The following is a 17,650-nucleotide window of genomic DNA, read 5'->3' on the forward strand; positions in this document are numbered from 1 at the left end:
AATGTATCACTCTGCCAGTACAAGATGTTCACTTGAAAATTTCCCTTGTCCTAATAACAAGTCAATGTGACACTCCTACAGCAGTAGTTTCATGACACTTTTGGTAAGACACAGGAGAAGAAAGTCATGCGCCACCCCACCTTGATTCAAAACAGTAAATTGTCATGTGCTCATCTTCCTTTTAATTTGGAGCAAAACTGAATATAAAATGATCAGGGAGAAATGGGGCAGAATAAAACCGTTCAGCTTTTAGCTGACCCAATTGTACTCAATTTGGGCTGTGACAAACAGGCTTCAGGTGCCAGATCAGTTTTCAGACCTGCCAAGGGATGGCAGTCTTACCTGAGCAGCTGGAAAATCAGTTGCCCCTTGCAGCTTACTCTGCATTTCACTCCACCAACCACAAGACGCTACCCAAAAATAAACACTGCAGCAGGCAGGATGTGAATACAATTCCCAAAGAGAGCCAATCAATCAGCACAATCCAAGCATCGCAATCAAGTTTAACTCACCAAGCTTACTGCTTCCATCCTGCTGATAATCTGGGAACTGTCCCTCAGATGGAACACTGACAGTGCGCCGCAGCATTCGTCCTTTTGAGGACTCCACCTGCTGGTCCTGTAACATGTCGACATTCATCTGTGTGAAAATGAGTATGGGTCAACTCCAACTACATAAAGAAAAATTTCACATCAGATTCATGATTATTAGGAACTTAAGGCACTAAGACATTAAGAAACTTTTTTCTTTGGACTGAAACAGCCTAATAGGAGAAACAAGGTTGCATTTCAGCTGCGACAACCCAATTTGCATGAACTCTCCAGAATAAAATTTCCATATATTCAGGCCCAGCATGTGCAACCAGTGAATAATGTACGTTCAAATCCTGAAAACCTGAGTTTGGAAGGCTCAGACGCATCATGTCCCCTCCACAAAGCAGAGGAATCAATTCCTTCTCTTTTCACATTATGTCAGCACTTCTGACTTTGATGAGCCACAATCCTGAACAGATTCAAATTTAGATTTTAAGTAGTTAAATTCTTAATCACAAAGGTAGATCTCACAATGACCAACCTCTACACTTAAAACGCAAGATACTTAAAACCATTAGAACAGCACAGAGCACGATAAACGGACAATAAAAATCATTTACAATTCAGTTACTTTTCAGCAATATGCAAGAGTGAAATGAGTTTTCACAAGCAAACTCCTCTGCACTGTTTGATAACTGTCAAATCTATCACATTGGACATTTACTTAATTATTCTTTGAACTATAAAAGCTTACAGCACAAAAGGAGGCAATCTGGCATATAATGCCTGTACAAGCTTCTATCCCCAAATAATGATACCTACAGACAGCCACATATGCCAGTCCTTTATGCCTGTATAGGTGCATAGAGTCATAGAGAGATACAGCACTGAAACAGGCCCTTCGGCCCACCGAGTCTGTGCCGACAACAACCACCCATTTATACTAATCCTGCATTAATCCCATATTCCCCACCTCATTCTCCTACCACCTACCTGCACTAGGGGCAATTTACAATGGCCAATTCACCCATCAACCTGCAAGTCTTTGGCTGTGGAAGGAAACCAGAGCACCCGGCGGAAACCCACGCAGTCACAGGGAGAACTTGCAAACTCCGCACAGACAAGACCCAGAACCGAACCCGGGTCGCTGGAGCTGTGAGGCTGCAGTGCTAACCACTGCGCCACACTCCACTGCGCCGCCCATTAAACATCAAAACTCTCCACCATCTGGAACAGAAACTTACCATAACAGAGATATGGACATGTGCAACGATTTCCCCAAAATATTTACGACAAAAGCAAACTTAATGAATAAAATATTACCCTGCCTCTTCCTTTGTCCAATTACTGTTTTACTTTTATCCAAAATACTCTTGCAACATTTTATCAACAGCTTGGTAAGGTTTAATTCTCCCTGGTTTCCTTTAAAACACAGCATCATCCGTGCATCCACACAATTGCAGCAGGAGCAGCAGTCACTGCAGGTTCAATCCACTGCAAAAAATCCACTCCTTGGTTTCCTTGAAAGAAAACACCACGGAACAAACCTCTCCATGGTTATCTCACCATTACAGCCATTCAATCTAGTACTGAAAAGGCGAACAGGAGAAAGTCAGAGCAGTGAGAGGATAGAAAATCCCTGCCAATCCCCAGGCTCATGTCATGCACGAACTGTGGCCAAAAGGGTGGAGTTCAGACAATCCTACACATCAATCAATTCTCCTCTGAGGCAGTCATTAGATGAGGAAAAACAGTGGCTGACAATACTCCTGGTGACTTTCCCTTATCCAACAGCAGTTCGGGGGCAATCTTAGATACAAACCCACACAACCAACTCCCGGTGGCATCACAGTGAGGGATTTTGACCCTCTGTTAGCATCAAGGCCTCCCAGGACAGATACAAAGTCAAACTCTTTCTATTCCACCTCAACCTATCTCATTTAGTTCAGAAAACCATTCCTTACTACTCTAGTCTGAACTATAATCAAAGCCAACCTCAGAGGTGAAAGGACAATGTATGGACTACATCACCCAATCTCCTGAATAGTTTTTAAACTGAGGTCACAATTTCAATACATTATTCTTGAGGGATGAACATCAGGACAATTGACATTTAATAAACATTACACATTTTGTTGCAGCATTCAATCTGCTAATCTTAGCTGGACACCAGATTGCTAAACAATCGCAACATGCAAAAAAGGCATATTTAAATGCCAACACCTCAATTGGTCCCAGTTTGCTTCTCACTTAGCCCTCGCATATCATTCAAATTTCAGTGCATATGGGCTGGTACCCAAGCATGTGCACATGCAGCAATATCAAGTTTTAAGTGAGACAAAAACCAGACCACATAGTATGAACAGCTTGCTTCCTCCAATTCTCAATCCTACATTTGACTAATGTGCTAATGCAAGCTTATGAACCCAGCCAGCAGCATCAGACTCACCTGCGAATTCAGTCACATTTACAGAGTTAGCGCTACGTACTATACTGGCTGGGATGTATCAAATCATGGAAACTCACAGCACAATGAGAGGCCATTGGTGTTTGTTTGAAAGAGCATTCATGCTTAATCCCACATCCTTGCTTTTTGTCCATAACCCTGTAAGTTTCTCATCCTCAAGGACCTGTCCAAATCCCATTCAAACGTATTTATGGAATCAGCTTCCACCATCTTTTCAGGTGGAGCATTCCAGATCCCCACAACTCTCATTGAAACATTTTCTCCTCATCTCCCCTCTAGATCCTTTGCCCATGATTTTAAATCTATGACCTCTGGTTTTTGGCTCATTGGCCAGAGGGAATAAATTTTCTCTACTCTATCAAAACCTCTCCATCTTGGAAACCTCTATTAAGTCACCTCTTAACCAAGAAAAACAGTGCTAACACTTCCAACCTCTCCTCATAACTGAACCTTCATCCTTGGCAACATCCTGGTAAACCTCCTCAGTACTCTTTCTAAGGCCTTTACATCTTTCCTGAAATATAATGCCCAGAATTGCCCACAATTCTCCAGCTGAAGCCCAAACAGCAACTTATAAAGTTTTAGCATGATCTCTATTCCTCTAATCATAAATTCAAGTAACCCATATGCTATTAACCACCTGATCAACTTGCTCTGTGTATCCTGGCATCAAGATCTCTCTGCTCATCTACACCTTTTATAATCGTGCCATTTACAGTATACTGTCTTTCCATATTAATCTTCCCAAAGTGCATCACTTCACACTTCTCTGCATTAATATCATGCTTCTGCCCATCTTACCATCCTGTCTTAAACATCCTGAGGTTCACAGCTATCTACTAAGTTGCCAAGTTTTGTATTGCCTACAACAGGGTTGTCCAACATATGACCCCATTATCTTCTACTTTCACACTGGCCTTTTAAAAAATCACAAGTTAGTCTCACGGCTGACAAGTGCTGACATCGGGAACAGCGGTTTCCCAACTTCAGACAGATTCCAGGTTTTTTAGCGGGTTCCGACTTTTTTTCAGAAAGGCCATCAGAAAACCCAAATCTATCTGAAGTTCAGAAACCACTATTCCCAATGTCAGCAGCTGTCAACTGTAAAACTGACCACGATCTTTTTTTCCCAGAAAAAACTGACCAACCACGAAGATGTTCTGCTGAGCGCTCATGCTGTCGGCAATGCTGAGACAGAGAGGGGGAGAGAGAGAACAAGGTGGACGACAGAGAGAGGGGGGCCAGGGAAACAGAGAGGGGGAAAGAAAGAGAGGGTGACAGAGAGAGAGAGAGGGCGACAGAGAGAGAGGAGGGTCAGGGAGAGAGAAAGAGGGGGTCAGGGAGAGAGAGAGGGGGGGTCAGGGAGAGAGAGAGGGGGATTCAGGGAGAGAGAGGGTCAGGGAGAGAGAGGGAGGGGGGTCAGGGAGAGAGAGAGGGGGGGTCAGGGAGAGAGAGAGGGGGGTTCAGGGAGAGAGAGGGTCAGGGAGAGAGAGGGAGGGGGGGGTCAGGGAGAGAGAGAGAGAGAGGGGGGTAGGGAGAGCGAGAGAGAGGGGGGGGTCAGGGAAAGAGAGAGAGAGTGGAGGGTCAGGGAGAGAGAGAGAGAGTGGAGGGTCAGGGAGAGAGAGAGGGGGGGTTCAGGGAGAGAGAGGAGGGGGGTCAGGGAGAGAGAGAGGGGGGGTCAGGGAGAGAGAGGGGGGTTCAGGGAGAGAGAGGGGGGGTTCAGGGAGAGAGAGGGGGGGTTCAGGGAGAGAGAGGGGGGGTTCAGGGAGAGAGAGGGGGGGGTCAGGGAGAGAGAGAGAGAGGGGGGTCAGGGAGAGAGAGAGAGAGAGAGAGAGAGGAGGGTCAGGGAGAGAGAGAGAGGGGGGTCAGGGAGAGAGAGAGGGGGGTCAGGGAGAGAGAGAGGGGGGTTCAGGGAGAGGTCAGGGAGAGAGAGGGTCAGGGAGAGAGAGGGAGAGGGGGGTCAGGGAGAGAGAGAGAGAGAGAGGGGGGGGTCAGGGAGAGAGAGAGAGAGAGAGTGGAGGGGTCAGGGAGAGAGAGAGAGAGAGAGAGCGAGAGAGGGGTCAGGGAGAGAGAGAGAGAGAGGGAGAGAGAGGGGGGGTCAGGGAGAGAGAGGGGTCAGGAGGCGAGCGGGGTCAGGAAGCGAGCGGGGTCAGGAAGCGGGAGGGCGGTGAGAGAGGGAGGGCGGTGAGAGAGGGAGGGCGGTGAGAGAGGGAGAGAGAAGCAGAGAAGGAAGGGGAAGAGAGAGGAGGTGGACAGAGAGAGAGAGAGGGGGCACAGAGAGAGAGAGGTGGGGACAGACAGAGAGAGAGAGGGGGGACAGAGAGAGGGGGGGGGACAGAGAGAGAGGGGGGGGACAGAGAGAGAGGGGGGGACAGAGAGAGGGGGGGGGGAGAAGAGAGAGGGGGGGAAAGAGAGAGGGGGGGAAAGAGAGAGGGGGGGACAGAGAGAGAGAGGGGGGACAGAGAGAGGGGCGGGGGGGACAGAGAGAGAGGGGCGGGGGGGACAGAGAGAGAGAGGGGGGGACAGAGAGAGAGAGGGGGGGGACAGAGAGAGAGAGGGGGGGACAGAGAGAGAAAGGGGGGGGACAGAGAGAGAGAGGGGGGGACAGAGAGAGAGAGGGGGGGGACAGAGAGAGAGGGGGGGGGACAGAGAGATGGGGGGGGACAGAGAGATGGGGGGGGACAGAGAGATAGGGGGGGGGACAGAGAGAGAGGGGGGGAAAGAGAGGGGAGGGACAGAGAGGGGAGGGACAGAGCGCGAGAGGGGGGGACAGAGAGCGAGAGTGGGGGACAGAGAGAGAGAGAGGGGGACAGAGAGAGGGGGGACAGAGAGGGAGGGGAGGGACAGAGAGAGAGGGGAGGGACAGAGAGAGAGGGGAGGGACAGAGAGAGAGGGGAGGGACAGAGAGAGAGGGGAGGGACAGAGAGGGGGGGGGGACAGAGAGAGAGGGGGGGACAGAGCGAGAGGGGGGGACAGAGAGAGAGAGAGAGGGGGACAGAGAGAGAGAGAAGGGGACAGAGAGAGAGAGAGAGGGGGACAGAGAGAGAGAGAGAGGGGGACGGAGAGATGGAGGGGAACGGAGAGAGAGGGGGACGGAAAGAGAGAGAGGGGGACAGAGAGAGAGGGGGGGGGACAGAGAGAGAGGGGGGGACAGAGAGAGGGGGGGGGAAAGAGAGAGGGGGGGAAAGAGAGAGGGGGGGAAAGAGAGAGGGGGGGACAGAGAGAGAGAGGGGGGACAGAGAGAGGGGCGGGGGGGACAGAGAGAGAGGGGCGGGGGGGACAGAGAGAGAGAGGGGGGGACAGAGAGAGAGAGGGGGGGGACAGAGAGAGAAAGGGGGGGGACAGAGAGAGAGAGGGGGGGACAGAGAGAGAGAGGGGGGGGACAGAGAGAGAGGGGGGGGGGACAGAGAGATGGGGGGGGACAGAGAGATGGGGGGGACAGAGAGATAGGGGGGGGACAGAGAGAGAGGGGGGGAAAGAGAGGGGAGGGACAGAGAGGGGAGGGACAGAGCGAGAGGGGGGGACAGAGAGCGAGAGGGGGGGACAGAGAGAGAGAGTGGGGGACAGAGAGAGAGAGAGGGGGACAGAGAGAGGGGGGGACAGAGAGGGAGGGAGGGACAGAGAGAGAGGGGGGGGACAGAGCGAGAGGGGGGACAGAGAGAGAGAGAGAGGGGGACAGAGAGAGAGAGAAGGGACAGAGAGAGAGAGAGAGGGGGACAGAGAGAGAGAGAGAGGGGGACGGAGAGATGGAGGGGAACGGAGAGAGAGGGGGACGGAAAGAGAGAGAGGGGGACAGAGAGAGAGAGAGGGGAACAGAGAGAGAGAGAGGGGAACAGAGAGAGAGAGAGGGGAACAGAGAGAGAGAGGGGGACAGAGAGAGAGAGGGGGACAGAGAGAGAGAGAGAGGGGGACAGAGATAGAGAGAGGAGGACAGAGAGAGAGAGGAGGACAGAGAGAGAGGGGGACAGGGAGAGAGAGGGGGACAGAGAGACAGAGAGGGGAACAGAGAGAGAGAGGGGGGACAGAGAGAAAGAGAGGGGAACAGAGAGAGAGAGAGGGGGACAGAGAGAGAGAGAGGAGGACAGAGAGAGAGAGAGGAGGACAGAGAGAGAGAGGAGGACAGAGAGAGAGAGGAGGACAGAGAGAGAGGGGGACAGAGAGAGAGGGGGACAGAGAGAGAGGGGGACAGAGAGAGAGGGGGACAGGAAGAGAGAGGGGGACAGGAAGAGAGAGGGGGACAGGAAGAGAGAGGGGGACAGAGGGGCGGATGGGGGGCATTGAGAAAGTAGGGGCAGAGAGCGAGGAGGCAGAGAGAGAGGGGGACAGAGAGAGAGAGGGGGGACAGAGAGAGAGAGGGGGGACAGAGAGAGAGGGGGGGGGGACAGAGAGAGAGGGGGGGGGGACAGAGAGAGAGGGGGGGGGACAGAGAGAGAGGGGGGGGGACAGAGAGAGAGGGGGGGGACAGAGAGAGAGGGGGGGGGACAGAGAGAGAGGGGGGGGGGACAGAGAGAGAGGGGGGGGACAGAGAGAGAGGGGGGGGGACAGAGAGAGAGGGGGGGGGACAGAGAGAGAGGGGGGGGGACAGAGAGAGAGAGGGGGGGACAGAGAGAGAGAGGGGGGGACAGAGAGAGGGGGGGACAGAGAGAGGGGGGGACAGAGAGGGAGGGGAGGGACAGAGAGGGAGGGGAGGGACAGAGAGGGAGGGGAGGGACAGAGAGAGAGGGGAGGGACAGAGAGAGAGGGGAGGGACAGAGCGAGAGGGGGGGACAGAGAGAGAGAGAGAGAGAGGGGGACAGAGAGAGAGAGAAGGGGACAGAGAGAGAGAGAGAGGGGGACAGAGAGAGAGAGGGGGACGGAGAGATGGAGGGGAACGGAGAGAGAGGGGGACGGAAAGAGAGAGAGGGGGACAGAGAGAGAGAGAGGGGAACAGAGAGAGAGAGGGGGACAGAGAGAGAGAGGGGGACAGAGAGAGAGAGAGAGGGGGACAGAGATAGAGAGAGGAGGACAGAGAGAGAGGGGGACAGGGAGAGAGAGGGGGACAGAGAGACAGAGAGGGGAACAGAGAGAGAGAGGGGGGACAGAGAGAGAGAGAGGGGAACAGAGAGAGAGAGAGGGGGACAGAGAGAGAGAGAGGGGGACAGAGAGAGAGAGAGGGGGACAGAGAGAGAGAGGAGGACAGAGAGAGAGGAGGACAGAGAGAGAGGGGGACAGAGAGAGAGGGGGACAGGAAGAGAGAGGGGGACAGGAAGAGAGAGGGGGACAGAGGGGCGGATGGGGGGCATTGAGAAAGTAGGGGCAGAGAGCGAGGAGGCAGAGAGAGAGGGGGACAGAGAGAGAGAGGGGGGACAGAGAGAGAGAGGGGGGGGGACAGAGAGAGAGGGGGGGGGGACAGAGAGAGAGGGGGGGGGACAGAGAGAGAGGGGGGGGGGACAGAGAGAGAGGGGGGGGGACAGAGAGAGAGGGGGGGGACAGAGAGAGAGGGGGGGGGGACAGAGAGAGAGGGGGGGGGACAGAGAGAGAGGGGGGGGACAGAGAGAGAGGGGGGAGACAGAGAGAGAGAGGGGGGGACAGAGAGAGAGAGGGGGGGACAGAGAGAGAGAGGGGGGGACAGAGAGAGAGAGGGGGGGACAGAGAGAGAGGGGGGGGACAGAGAGAGGGGGGGGGGACAGAGAGAGGGGGGGGGACAGAGAGAGGGGGGGGGACAGAGAGAGAGGGGGGGGACAGAGAGAGAGAGGGGGGGACAGAGCGAGAGAGGGGGGGGACAGAGCGAGAGAAGGGGGGGGACAGAGCGAGAGAAGGGGGGGACAGAGCGAGAGAGGGGGGGACAGAGCGAGAGAGGGGGGGACAGAGAGAGAGGGGGGGACAGAGAGAGAGAGGGGGACAGAGTGAGAGAGGGGGGGACAGAGAGAGAGAGGGGGGGACAGAGAGAGAGAGGGGGGGACAGAGAGAGAGAGGGGGGGACAGAGAGAGAGAGAGAGAGGGACGGAGAGAGAGAGAGGGACAGGGAGAGAGAGGGGGATAGAGGGGTGGATGGGGGGCAGAGAGAGTAGGGGCAGAGAGCGAGAAGGCAGAGAGAGAAGGGTGGGACAGAGAGAAGGGTGGTTCAGAGAGGGGGGGGGGACAGAGAGAGGGGGGGGACAGAGAGAGGGGGGGACAGAGAGAGGGGGGGACAGAGAGAGGGGGGACAGAGAGAGGGGGGACAGAGAGAGGGAGGACAGAGAGAGGGGGGACAGAGAGAGAGAGAGAGGGGGACAGAGAGAGAGAGAAGGGGACAGAGAGAGAGAGAGAGGGGGACAGAGAGAGAGAGAGGGGGACAGAGAGATGGAGGGGAACGGAGATGGAGGGGAACGGAGAGAGAGGGGGACGGAAAGAGAGAGAGGGGGACAGAGAGAGAGAGAGGGGAACAGAGAGAGAGAGAGGGGAACAGAGAGAGAGAGGGGGACAGAGATAGAGAGAGGAGGACAGAGATAGAGAGAGGAGGACAGAGAGAGAGAGGAGGACAGAGAGAGAGGGGGACAGGGAGAGAGAGGGGGACAGGGAGAGAGAGGGGGACAGAGAGACAGAGAGGGGAACAGAGAGAGAGAGGGGGGACAGAGAGAGAGAGAGGGGAACAGAGAGAGAGAGAGGGGGACAGAGAGAGAGAGGAGGACAGAGAGAGAGAGGAGGACAGAGAGAGAGAGGAGGACAGAGAGAGAGGGGGACAGGAAGAGAGAGGGGGACAGGAAGAGAGAGGGGGACAGGAAGAGAGAGGGGGACAGGAAGAGAGAGGGGGACAGGAAGAGAGAGGGGGACAGAGGGGCGGATGGGGGGCAATGAGAAAGTAGGGGCAGAGAGCGAGGAGGCAGAGAGAGAGGGGGACAGAGAGAGAGAGGGGGGACAGAGAGAGAGAGGGGGGGGGACAGAGAGAGAGGGGGGGGGGACAGAGAGAGAGGGGGGGGGACAGAGAGAGAGGGGGGGGGACAGAGAGAGAGGGGGGGGACAGAGAGAGAGGGGGGGGGACAGAGAGAGGGGGGGGGGACAGAGAGAGAGGGGGGGGGACAGAGAGAGAGGGGGGGGACAGAGAGAGAGAGGGGGGGACAGAGAGAGAGGGGGGGGGACAGAGAGAGAGGGGGGGGGACAGAGAGAGGGGGGGAAAGAGAGAGAGAGGGGGGGGACAGAGCAAGAGAGGGGGGGGACAGAGCGAGAGAAGGGGGGGACAGAGCGAGAGAAGGGGGGACAGAGCGAGAGAAGGGGGGGACAGAGCGAGAGAAGGGGGGACAGAGCGAGAGAGGGGGGGAACAGAGCGAGAGAGGGGGGGACAGAGCGAGAGAGGGGGGGGGACAGAGCGAGAGAGGGGGGGGACAGAGCGAGAGAGGGGGGGGACAGAGCGAGAGAGGGGGGACAGAGCGAGAGAGGGGGGGACAGAGCGAGAGAGGGGGGACAGAGAGAGAGGGGGGGACAGAGAGAGAGAGGGGGGGACAGAGAGAGAGAGGGGGGGACAGAGAGAGAGAGAGAGAGAGAGGGACAGAGAGAGAGAGGGGGACGGAGAGAGAGAGAGGGACAGGGAGAGAGAGGGGGATAGAGGGGTGGATGGGGGGCAGAGAGAGTAGGGGCAGAGAGCGAGAAGGCAGAGAGAGAAGGGTGGGACAGAGAGAAGGGTGGTTCAGAGAGGGGGGGGACAGAGAGAGGGGGGGACAGAGAGAGGGGGGGACAGAGAGAGGGGGGACAGAGAGAGGGGGGACAGAGAGAGGGGGGAGAGAGAGAGGGGGGAGAGAGAGAGGGGGGAGAGAGAGAGGGGGGGGCAGAGAGAGTGGGGCGGACAGAGAGAGGGGGGGACAGAGAGAGGGGGGGGACAGAGAGAGGGGGGGAGAGAGGGGGAAGGACAGAGAGGGGGGAGGACAGAGAGGGGGGAGGACAGAGAGGGGGGAGGTCAGAGAGGGGGGAGGTCAGAGAGGGGGGTGGTCAGAGAGGGGGGAGGACAGAGAGGCGGGAGGACAGAGAGGGGGGAGGACAGAGAGGGGGGAGGACAGAGAGGGGGGAGGACAGAGAGGGGGGAGGACAGAGAGGGGGGGGACAGAGACAGTGGGGGGGACAGAGAGCGGGTGGGGGACAGAGAGAGCGGGTGGGGGACAGAGAGAGCGGGTGGGGGACAGAGAGAGCGGGTGGGGGACAGAGAGAGCGGGGGGGGGACAGAGAGAGTGGGGGGGGACAGAGAGAGAGAGGGGAGGGACAGAGAGAGAGAGGGGAGGGACAGAGAGAGGGGGGGACAGAGCGAAAGGGGGGGACAGAGAGAGAGAGAGAGGGGGACAGAGAGAGAGAGAGAGAGGGGGACAGAGAGAGAGAGGGGGACGGAGAGATGGAGGGGAACAGAGAGAGAGAGGAGGACAGAGAGAGAGAGGAGGACAGAGAGAGAGGGGGACAGGGAGAGAGAGGGGGACAGAGAGAGAGAGGGGGGACAGAGAGAGAGAGAGGGGGACAGAGAGAGAGAGAGGGGGACAGAGAGAGAGAGAGGGGGACAGAGAGAGAGAGGAGGACAGAGAGAGAGAGGAGGACAGAGAGAGAGGGGGACAGGGAGAGAGAGGGGGACAGGGAGAGAGAGGGGGACAGAGGGGCGGATGGGGGGCAATGAGAGAGTAGGGGCAGAGAGAGAGGGGGACAGAGAGAGAGAGGGGGGACAGAGAGAGAGAGAGGGGGACAGAGAGAGAGAGGGGGGGACAGAGAGAGAGAGGGGGGGCCAGAGAGCGGGGGGGGGGGGGGGGGACAGAGAGCGGGGGGGGGGCCAGAGAGCGGGGGGGGGGACAGAGAGCGGGGGGGGGACAGAGAGCGGGGGGGGGGAACAGAGAGCGGGGGGGGGACAGAGAGCGGGGGGGGGACAGAGAGCGGGGGGGGGGGACAGAGAGCGGGGGGGGGGACAGAGAGAGCGGGGGGGGACAGAGAGAGCGGGGGGGACAGAGAGAGCGGGGGGGGGACAGAGAGAGCAGGGGGGGGGACAGAGAGAGCGGGGGGGACAGAGAGCGGGGGGGACAGAGAGCGGGGGGGACAGAGAGCGGGAGGGGGGACAGAGAGAGAGAGGGGAGGGACAGAGAGAGGGGGGGGGACAGAGAGAGAGGGGGGGACAGAGCGAGAGGGGGGGACAGAGCGAGAGGGGGGGACAGAGAGAGAGAGAGAGGGGGACAGAGAGAGAGAGAGGGGGACAGAGAGAGAGAGGGGGACAGAGAGAGAGAGGGGGACAGAGAGAGAGAGGGGGACGGAGAGATGGAGGGGGACGGAGAGATGGAGGGGAACGGAGAGAGAGGGGGACGGAAAGAGAGAGAGGGGGACAGAGAGAGAGAGAGGGGGACAGAGAGAGAGAGGGGAGGACAGAGAGAGAGAGAGGGGGACAGAGAGAGAGAGGAGGACAGAGAGAGAGGGGGACAGGGAGAGAGAGGGGGACAGAGAGACAGAGAGGGGAACAGAGAGAGAGAGGGGGGGACAGAGAGAGAGAGGGGGGGACAGAGAGAGAGAGAGGGGGACAGAGAGAGAGAGAGGGGGACAGAGAGAGAGAGAGGGGGACAGAGAGAGAGAGGAGGACAGAGAGAGAGAGGAGGACAGAGAGAGAGAGGAGGACAGAGAGAGAGGGGGACAGAGAGAGAGGGGGACAGAGAGAGAGGGGGACAGGGAGAGAGAGGGGGACAGAGGGGCGGATGGGGGGCAATGAGAGAGTAGGGGCAGAGAGAGAGAGGGGGGACAGAGAGAGAGAGAGGGGGACAGAGAGAGAGAGAGGGGGACAGAGAGAGAGAGAGGGGGACAGAGAGAGAGAGGGGGGGGACAGAGAGAGAGGGGGGGGGACAGAGAGAGAGGGGGGGGGACAGAGAGAGAGGGGGGGGGAGACAGAGAGAGAGGGGGGGGACAGAGAGAGAGAGGGGGGGACAGAGAGAGAGGGGGGGGACAGAGAGAGAGAGGGGGGGGACAGAGCGAGAGATGGGGGGGACAGAGCGAGAGAGGGGGGGACAGAGAGAGAGGGGGGGACAGAGAGAGAGAGGGGGGGACAGAGAGAGAGAGGGGGGGACAGAGAGAGAGAGGGGGGGACAGAGAGAGAGAGGGGGGGACAGAGAGAGAGAGAGGGACAGAGAGAGGGGGACGGAGAGAGAGAGAGGGACAGGGAGAGAGAGGGGGATAGAGGGGTGGATGGGGGGCAGAGAGAGTAGGGGCAGAGCGAGAAGGCAGAGAGAGAAGGGTGGGACAGAGAGAAGGGTGGTTCAGAGAGGGGGGGGGACAGAGAGAGGGGGGACAGAGAGAGGGGGGACAGAGAGAGGGGGGGACAGAGAGAGGGGGGGACAGAGAGAGAGGGGGACAGAGAGAGAGGGGGGGGACAGAGAGGGGGGGACAGAGAGAGGGGGGACAGAGAGAGGGGGGGACAGAGAGAGGGGGGGACAGAGAGAGGGGGGAGGACAGAGGGGGGAGGTCAGAGAGGGGGGAGGACAGAGAGGGGGGAGGACAGAGAGGGGGGAGGACAGAGAGGGGGGGGACAGAGAGAGTGGGGGGGACAGAGAGAGTGGGGGGGACAGAGAGAGTGGGGGGGACAGAGAGAGTGGGGGGGACAGAGAGCGGGGGGGGGGGACAGAGAGCGGGGGGGGGACAGAGAGCGGGGGGGGGACAGAGAGCGGGGGGGGGGACAGAGAGCGGGGGGGGGACAGAGAGCGGGGGGGGGGACAGAGAGCGGGGGGGGGACAGAGAGCGGGGGGGGGACAGAGAGCGGGGGGGGGGGACAGAGAGCGGGGGGGGGGACTGGGAGCGGGGGGGGGGGGGACAGAGAGCGGGGGGGGACAGAGAGCGGGGGGGGACAGAGAGCGGGGGGGGGGACAGAGAGCGGGGGGGGGGACAGAGAGCGGGGGGGGGGACAGAGAGCGGGGGGGGGGGGGGGGGGGACAGAGAGCGGGGGGGGGGGGGGGACAGAGAGCGGGGGGGGGACAGAGCGGGGGGGGGGACAGAGAGCGGGGGGGGGGGACAGAGAGCGGGGGGGGACAGAGAGCGGGGGGGGACAGAGAGCGGGGGGGGGGGGGGGGACAGAGAGAGCGGGGGGGGACAGAGAGAGAGAGGGGAGGGACAGAGAGAGAGGGGAGGGACAGAGAGAGAGGGGGGGGGACAGAGAGAGAGAGAGAGGGGGACAGAGAGAGAGAGAGAGGGGGACAGAGAGAGAGAGAGGGGGACAGAGAGAGAGAGAGGGGGACAGAGAGAGAGAGAGGGGGACAGAGAGAGAGAGGGGGACGGAGAGATGGAGGGGAACGGAGAGAGAGGGGGACGGAAAGAGAGAGAGGGGGACAGAGAGAGAGAGAGGGGGACAGAGAGAGAGAGAGGGGAACAGAGAGAGAGAGAGGGGAACAGAGAGAGAGAGGGGGACAGAGAGAGAGAGAGGGGGACAGAGAGAGAGAGGAGGACAGAGAGAGAGAGGAGGACAGAGAGGAAGACAGAGAGAGAGAGGAGGACAGAGAGAGAGAGGGGGACAGGGAGAGAGAGGGGGACAGAGAGACAGAGAGGGGAACAGAGAGAGAGAGAGGGGGACAGAGAGAGAGAGGGGGACAGAGAGAGAGAGAGGGGGACAGAGAGAGAGAGAGGGGGACAGAGAGAGAGAGAGGGGGACAGAGAGAGAGAGGAGGACAGAGAGAGAGAGGAGGACAGAGAGAGAGGGGGACAGAGAGAGAGGGGGACAGAGAGAGAGGGGGACAGAGAGAGAGGGGGACAGAGGGGCGGATGGGGGGCAATGAGAGAGTAGGGGCAGAGAGCGAGGAGGCAGAGAGAGAGGGGGACAGAGAGAGAGAGAGAGGGGGACAGAGAGAGAGAGGTGGGGGACAGAGAGAGGGGGGGGGGGACAGAGAGAGAGAGAGGGGGACAGAGAGAGAGAGGGGGGGACAGAGCGAGAGAGGGGGGGACAGAGAGAGGGAGGGGGGGACACAGAGAGAGAGAGGGGGGGACAGAGAGAGAGAGGGGGGGGACAGAGCGAGAGAGGGGGGGGACAGAGCGAGAGAGGGGGGGGACAGAGCGAGAGAGGGGGGGGACAGAGCGAGAGAGGGGGGGACAGAGAGAGAGGGGTGGACAGAGAGAGAGAGGGGGGACAGAGAGAGAGAGGGGGGACAGAGAGAGAGAGGGGGGGACAGAGAGAGAGAGGGGGGGACAGAGAGAGAGAGAGAGAGAGGGACAGAGAGAGAGAGAGGGACAGAGAGAGAGAGGGGGACGGAGAGAGAGAGAGGGACAGGGAGAGAGAGGGGGATAGTGGGGTGGATGGGGGGCAGAGAGAGTAGGGGCAGAGCGAGAAGGCAGAGAGAGAAGGGTGGGACAGAGAGAAGGGTGGTTCAGAGAGGGGGGGGGGCAGAGAGAGGGGGGACAGAGAGAGGGGGGGACAGAGAGAGGGGGGAACAGAGAGAGGGGGGAACAGAGAGAGAGGGGGGGACAGAGAGAGAGGGGGGGGACAGAGAGAGGGGGGGACAGAGAGAGGGGGAGGACAGAGAGAGGGGGAGGACAGAGGGGGGGGAGGACAGAGGGGGGAGGTCAGAGAGGGGGGAGGACAGAGAGGGGGGAGGACAGAGAGGGGGGAGGACAGAGAGGGGGGAGGACAGAGAGGGGGGGGACAGAGAGAGTGGGGGGGACAGAGAGCGGGGGGGACAGAGAGCGGGGGGGACAGAGAGCGGGGGGGGTCAGAGAGCGGGGGGGGGTCAGAGAGCGGGGGGGGGGACAGAGAGCGGGGGGGGGGACAGAGAGCGGGGGGGGGGACAGAGAGCGGGGGGGGGGACAGAGAGCGGGGGGGGGGACAGAGAGCGGGGGGGGGGACAGAGAGCGGGGGGGGGGACAGAGAGCGGGGGGGGGGACAGTGAGCGGGGGGGACAGAGAGCGGGGGGGGACAGAGAGCGGGGGGGGACAGAGAGCGGGGGGGGACAGAGAGCGGGGGGGGGACAGAGAGCGGGGGGGGGACAGAGAGCGGGGGGGGACAGAGAGCGGGGGGGGGGGGACAGAGAGAGCGGGGGGGGACAGAGAGAGAGGGGAGGGACAGAGAGAGAGGGGAGGGACAGAGAGAGAGAGGGGAGGGACAGAGAGAGGGGGGGGACAGAGAGAGAGAGAGGGGGACAGAGAGAGAGAGGTGGGGGACAGAGAGAGAGGGGGGGACAGAGAGAGAGGGGGGGACAGAGAGAGAGAGAGGGGGACAGAGAGAGAGAGGGGGGGACAGAGCGAGAGAGGGGGGGGACAGAGCGAGAGAGGAGGGGACAGAGCGAGAGAGGGGGGAAAGAGAGAGAGAGGGGGGGACAGAGAGAGAGAGGGGGGGACAGAGAGAGAGAGAGGGACAGAGAGAGAGAGGGGGACGGAGAGAGAGAGAGGGACAGGGAGAGAGAGGGGGATAGAGGGGTGGATGGGGGGCAGAGTAGGGGCAGAGAGCGAGAAGGCAGAGAGAGAAGGGTGGGACAGAGAGAAGGGTGGTTCAGAGAGGGGGAGGGCAGAGAGAGAGGGGGGGGACAGAGAGAGGGGGGGGGACAGAGAGAGGGGGGGGGACAGAGAGAGAGAGAGCGCGGGGGCAGAGTGAGAGAGAGCGCGGGGGCAGAGTGAGAGAGAGCGCGAGGGCAGAGAGAGAGAGAGCGCGGGGGCACAGAGAGAGAGAGCGCGGGGGCAGAGTGAGAGAGAGCGCGGGGGCAGAGTGAGAGAGAGCGCGGGGGCAGAGTGAGAGAGAGCGCGGGGGCAGAGTGAGAGAGAGAGCGCGGGGGCAGAGAGAGAGAGAGCGTGGGGGCAGAGAGAGAGAGAGCGCGGGGGCAGAGAGAGAGAGAGCGCGGGGGCAGAGAGAGAGAGAGCGCGGGGGCAGAGAGGGAGAAGGGAAAGGGGGGCACAGGGAGAGAGAGGCGGGGACAGGGAGAGAGAGGCGGGGACAGGGAGAGAGAGGCGGGTCTGGGAGAGAGAGGCGGGTCTGGGAGAGAGAGGCGGGTCTGGGAGAGAGAGGCGGGTCTGGGAGAGAGAGGCGGGTCTGGGAGAGAGAGGCGGGTCTGGGAGAGAGAGGCGGGTCTGGGAGAGAGAGGCGGGTCTGGGAGAGAGAGGCGGGTCTGGGAGAGAGAGGCGGGTCTGGGAGAGAGAGGCGGGACAGGGATAGAGAGGCGGGACAGGGATAGAGAGGCGGGACAGGGATAGAGAGGCGGGACAGGGATAGAGAGGCGGGACAGGGATAGAGAGGCGGGACAGGGATAGAGAGGCGGGACAGGGATAGAGAGGCGGGACAGGGATAGAGAGGCGGGACAGGGATAGAGAGGCGGGACAGGGATAAAGAGGCGGGACAGGGATAGAGAGGCGGGACAGGGTGAGAGAAGGGGGACAGGGAGAGAGAGGGGGGACAGGGAGAGAGAGGGGGGACAGGGAGAGAGAGGGGGGACAGGAAGAGAGAGGGGGGACAGGAAGAGAAGGGGGGGACAGAGAGAAGGGGGGACAGAGAGAAGGGGGGACAGAGAGAATTGGGGGACAGAGAAAAGTACGGGGGCGGAAGATGGGGATGGGGATTTCAGAGAAGGTGGGCGGGGGGAAGACGGAGTGAGGGACAGAGGGGGGACAGAAGGTTGGGACGGAAGGGGGGATAGAAGCGGGGACAGAATTGGGCGCGGAAGGGGGAATGGAATGGGGAATGGGGACAGAGGGGGAGACACAGAGTGGGGGGACACAGAGGGGA

General features: G+C 60.0%; 1 protein-coding gene across 7 annotated transcripts in view; it reads right to left on the minus strand.

Annotated features, from left to right (window-relative positions):
- rasal2 (RAS protein activator like 2) overlaps nucleotides 1-17,650 on the minus strand; it is a 466,188-nt gene that overhangs the window by 257,961 nt on the left and 190,577 nt on the right. For all 7 annotated transcript variants that reach the window (XM_068037871.1, XM_068037872.1, XM_068037865.1 and 4 more), the window contains exon 3: nucleotides 513-639. In XM_068037871.1, coding sequence (XP_067893972.1) covers nucleotides 513-639 — 127 coding nt within the window. The remainder of the gene's footprint in view (nucleotides 1-512; nucleotides 640-17,650) is intronic.

Source organism: Heterodontus francisci, chromosome 8, assembly GCF_036365525.1.
Source record: "Heterodontus francisci isolate sHetFra1 chromosome 8, sHetFra1.hap1, whole genome shotgun sequence".
NCBI lineage: Eukaryota > Metazoa > Chordata > Chondrichthyes > Heterodontiformes > Heterodontidae > Heterodontus > Heterodontus francisci.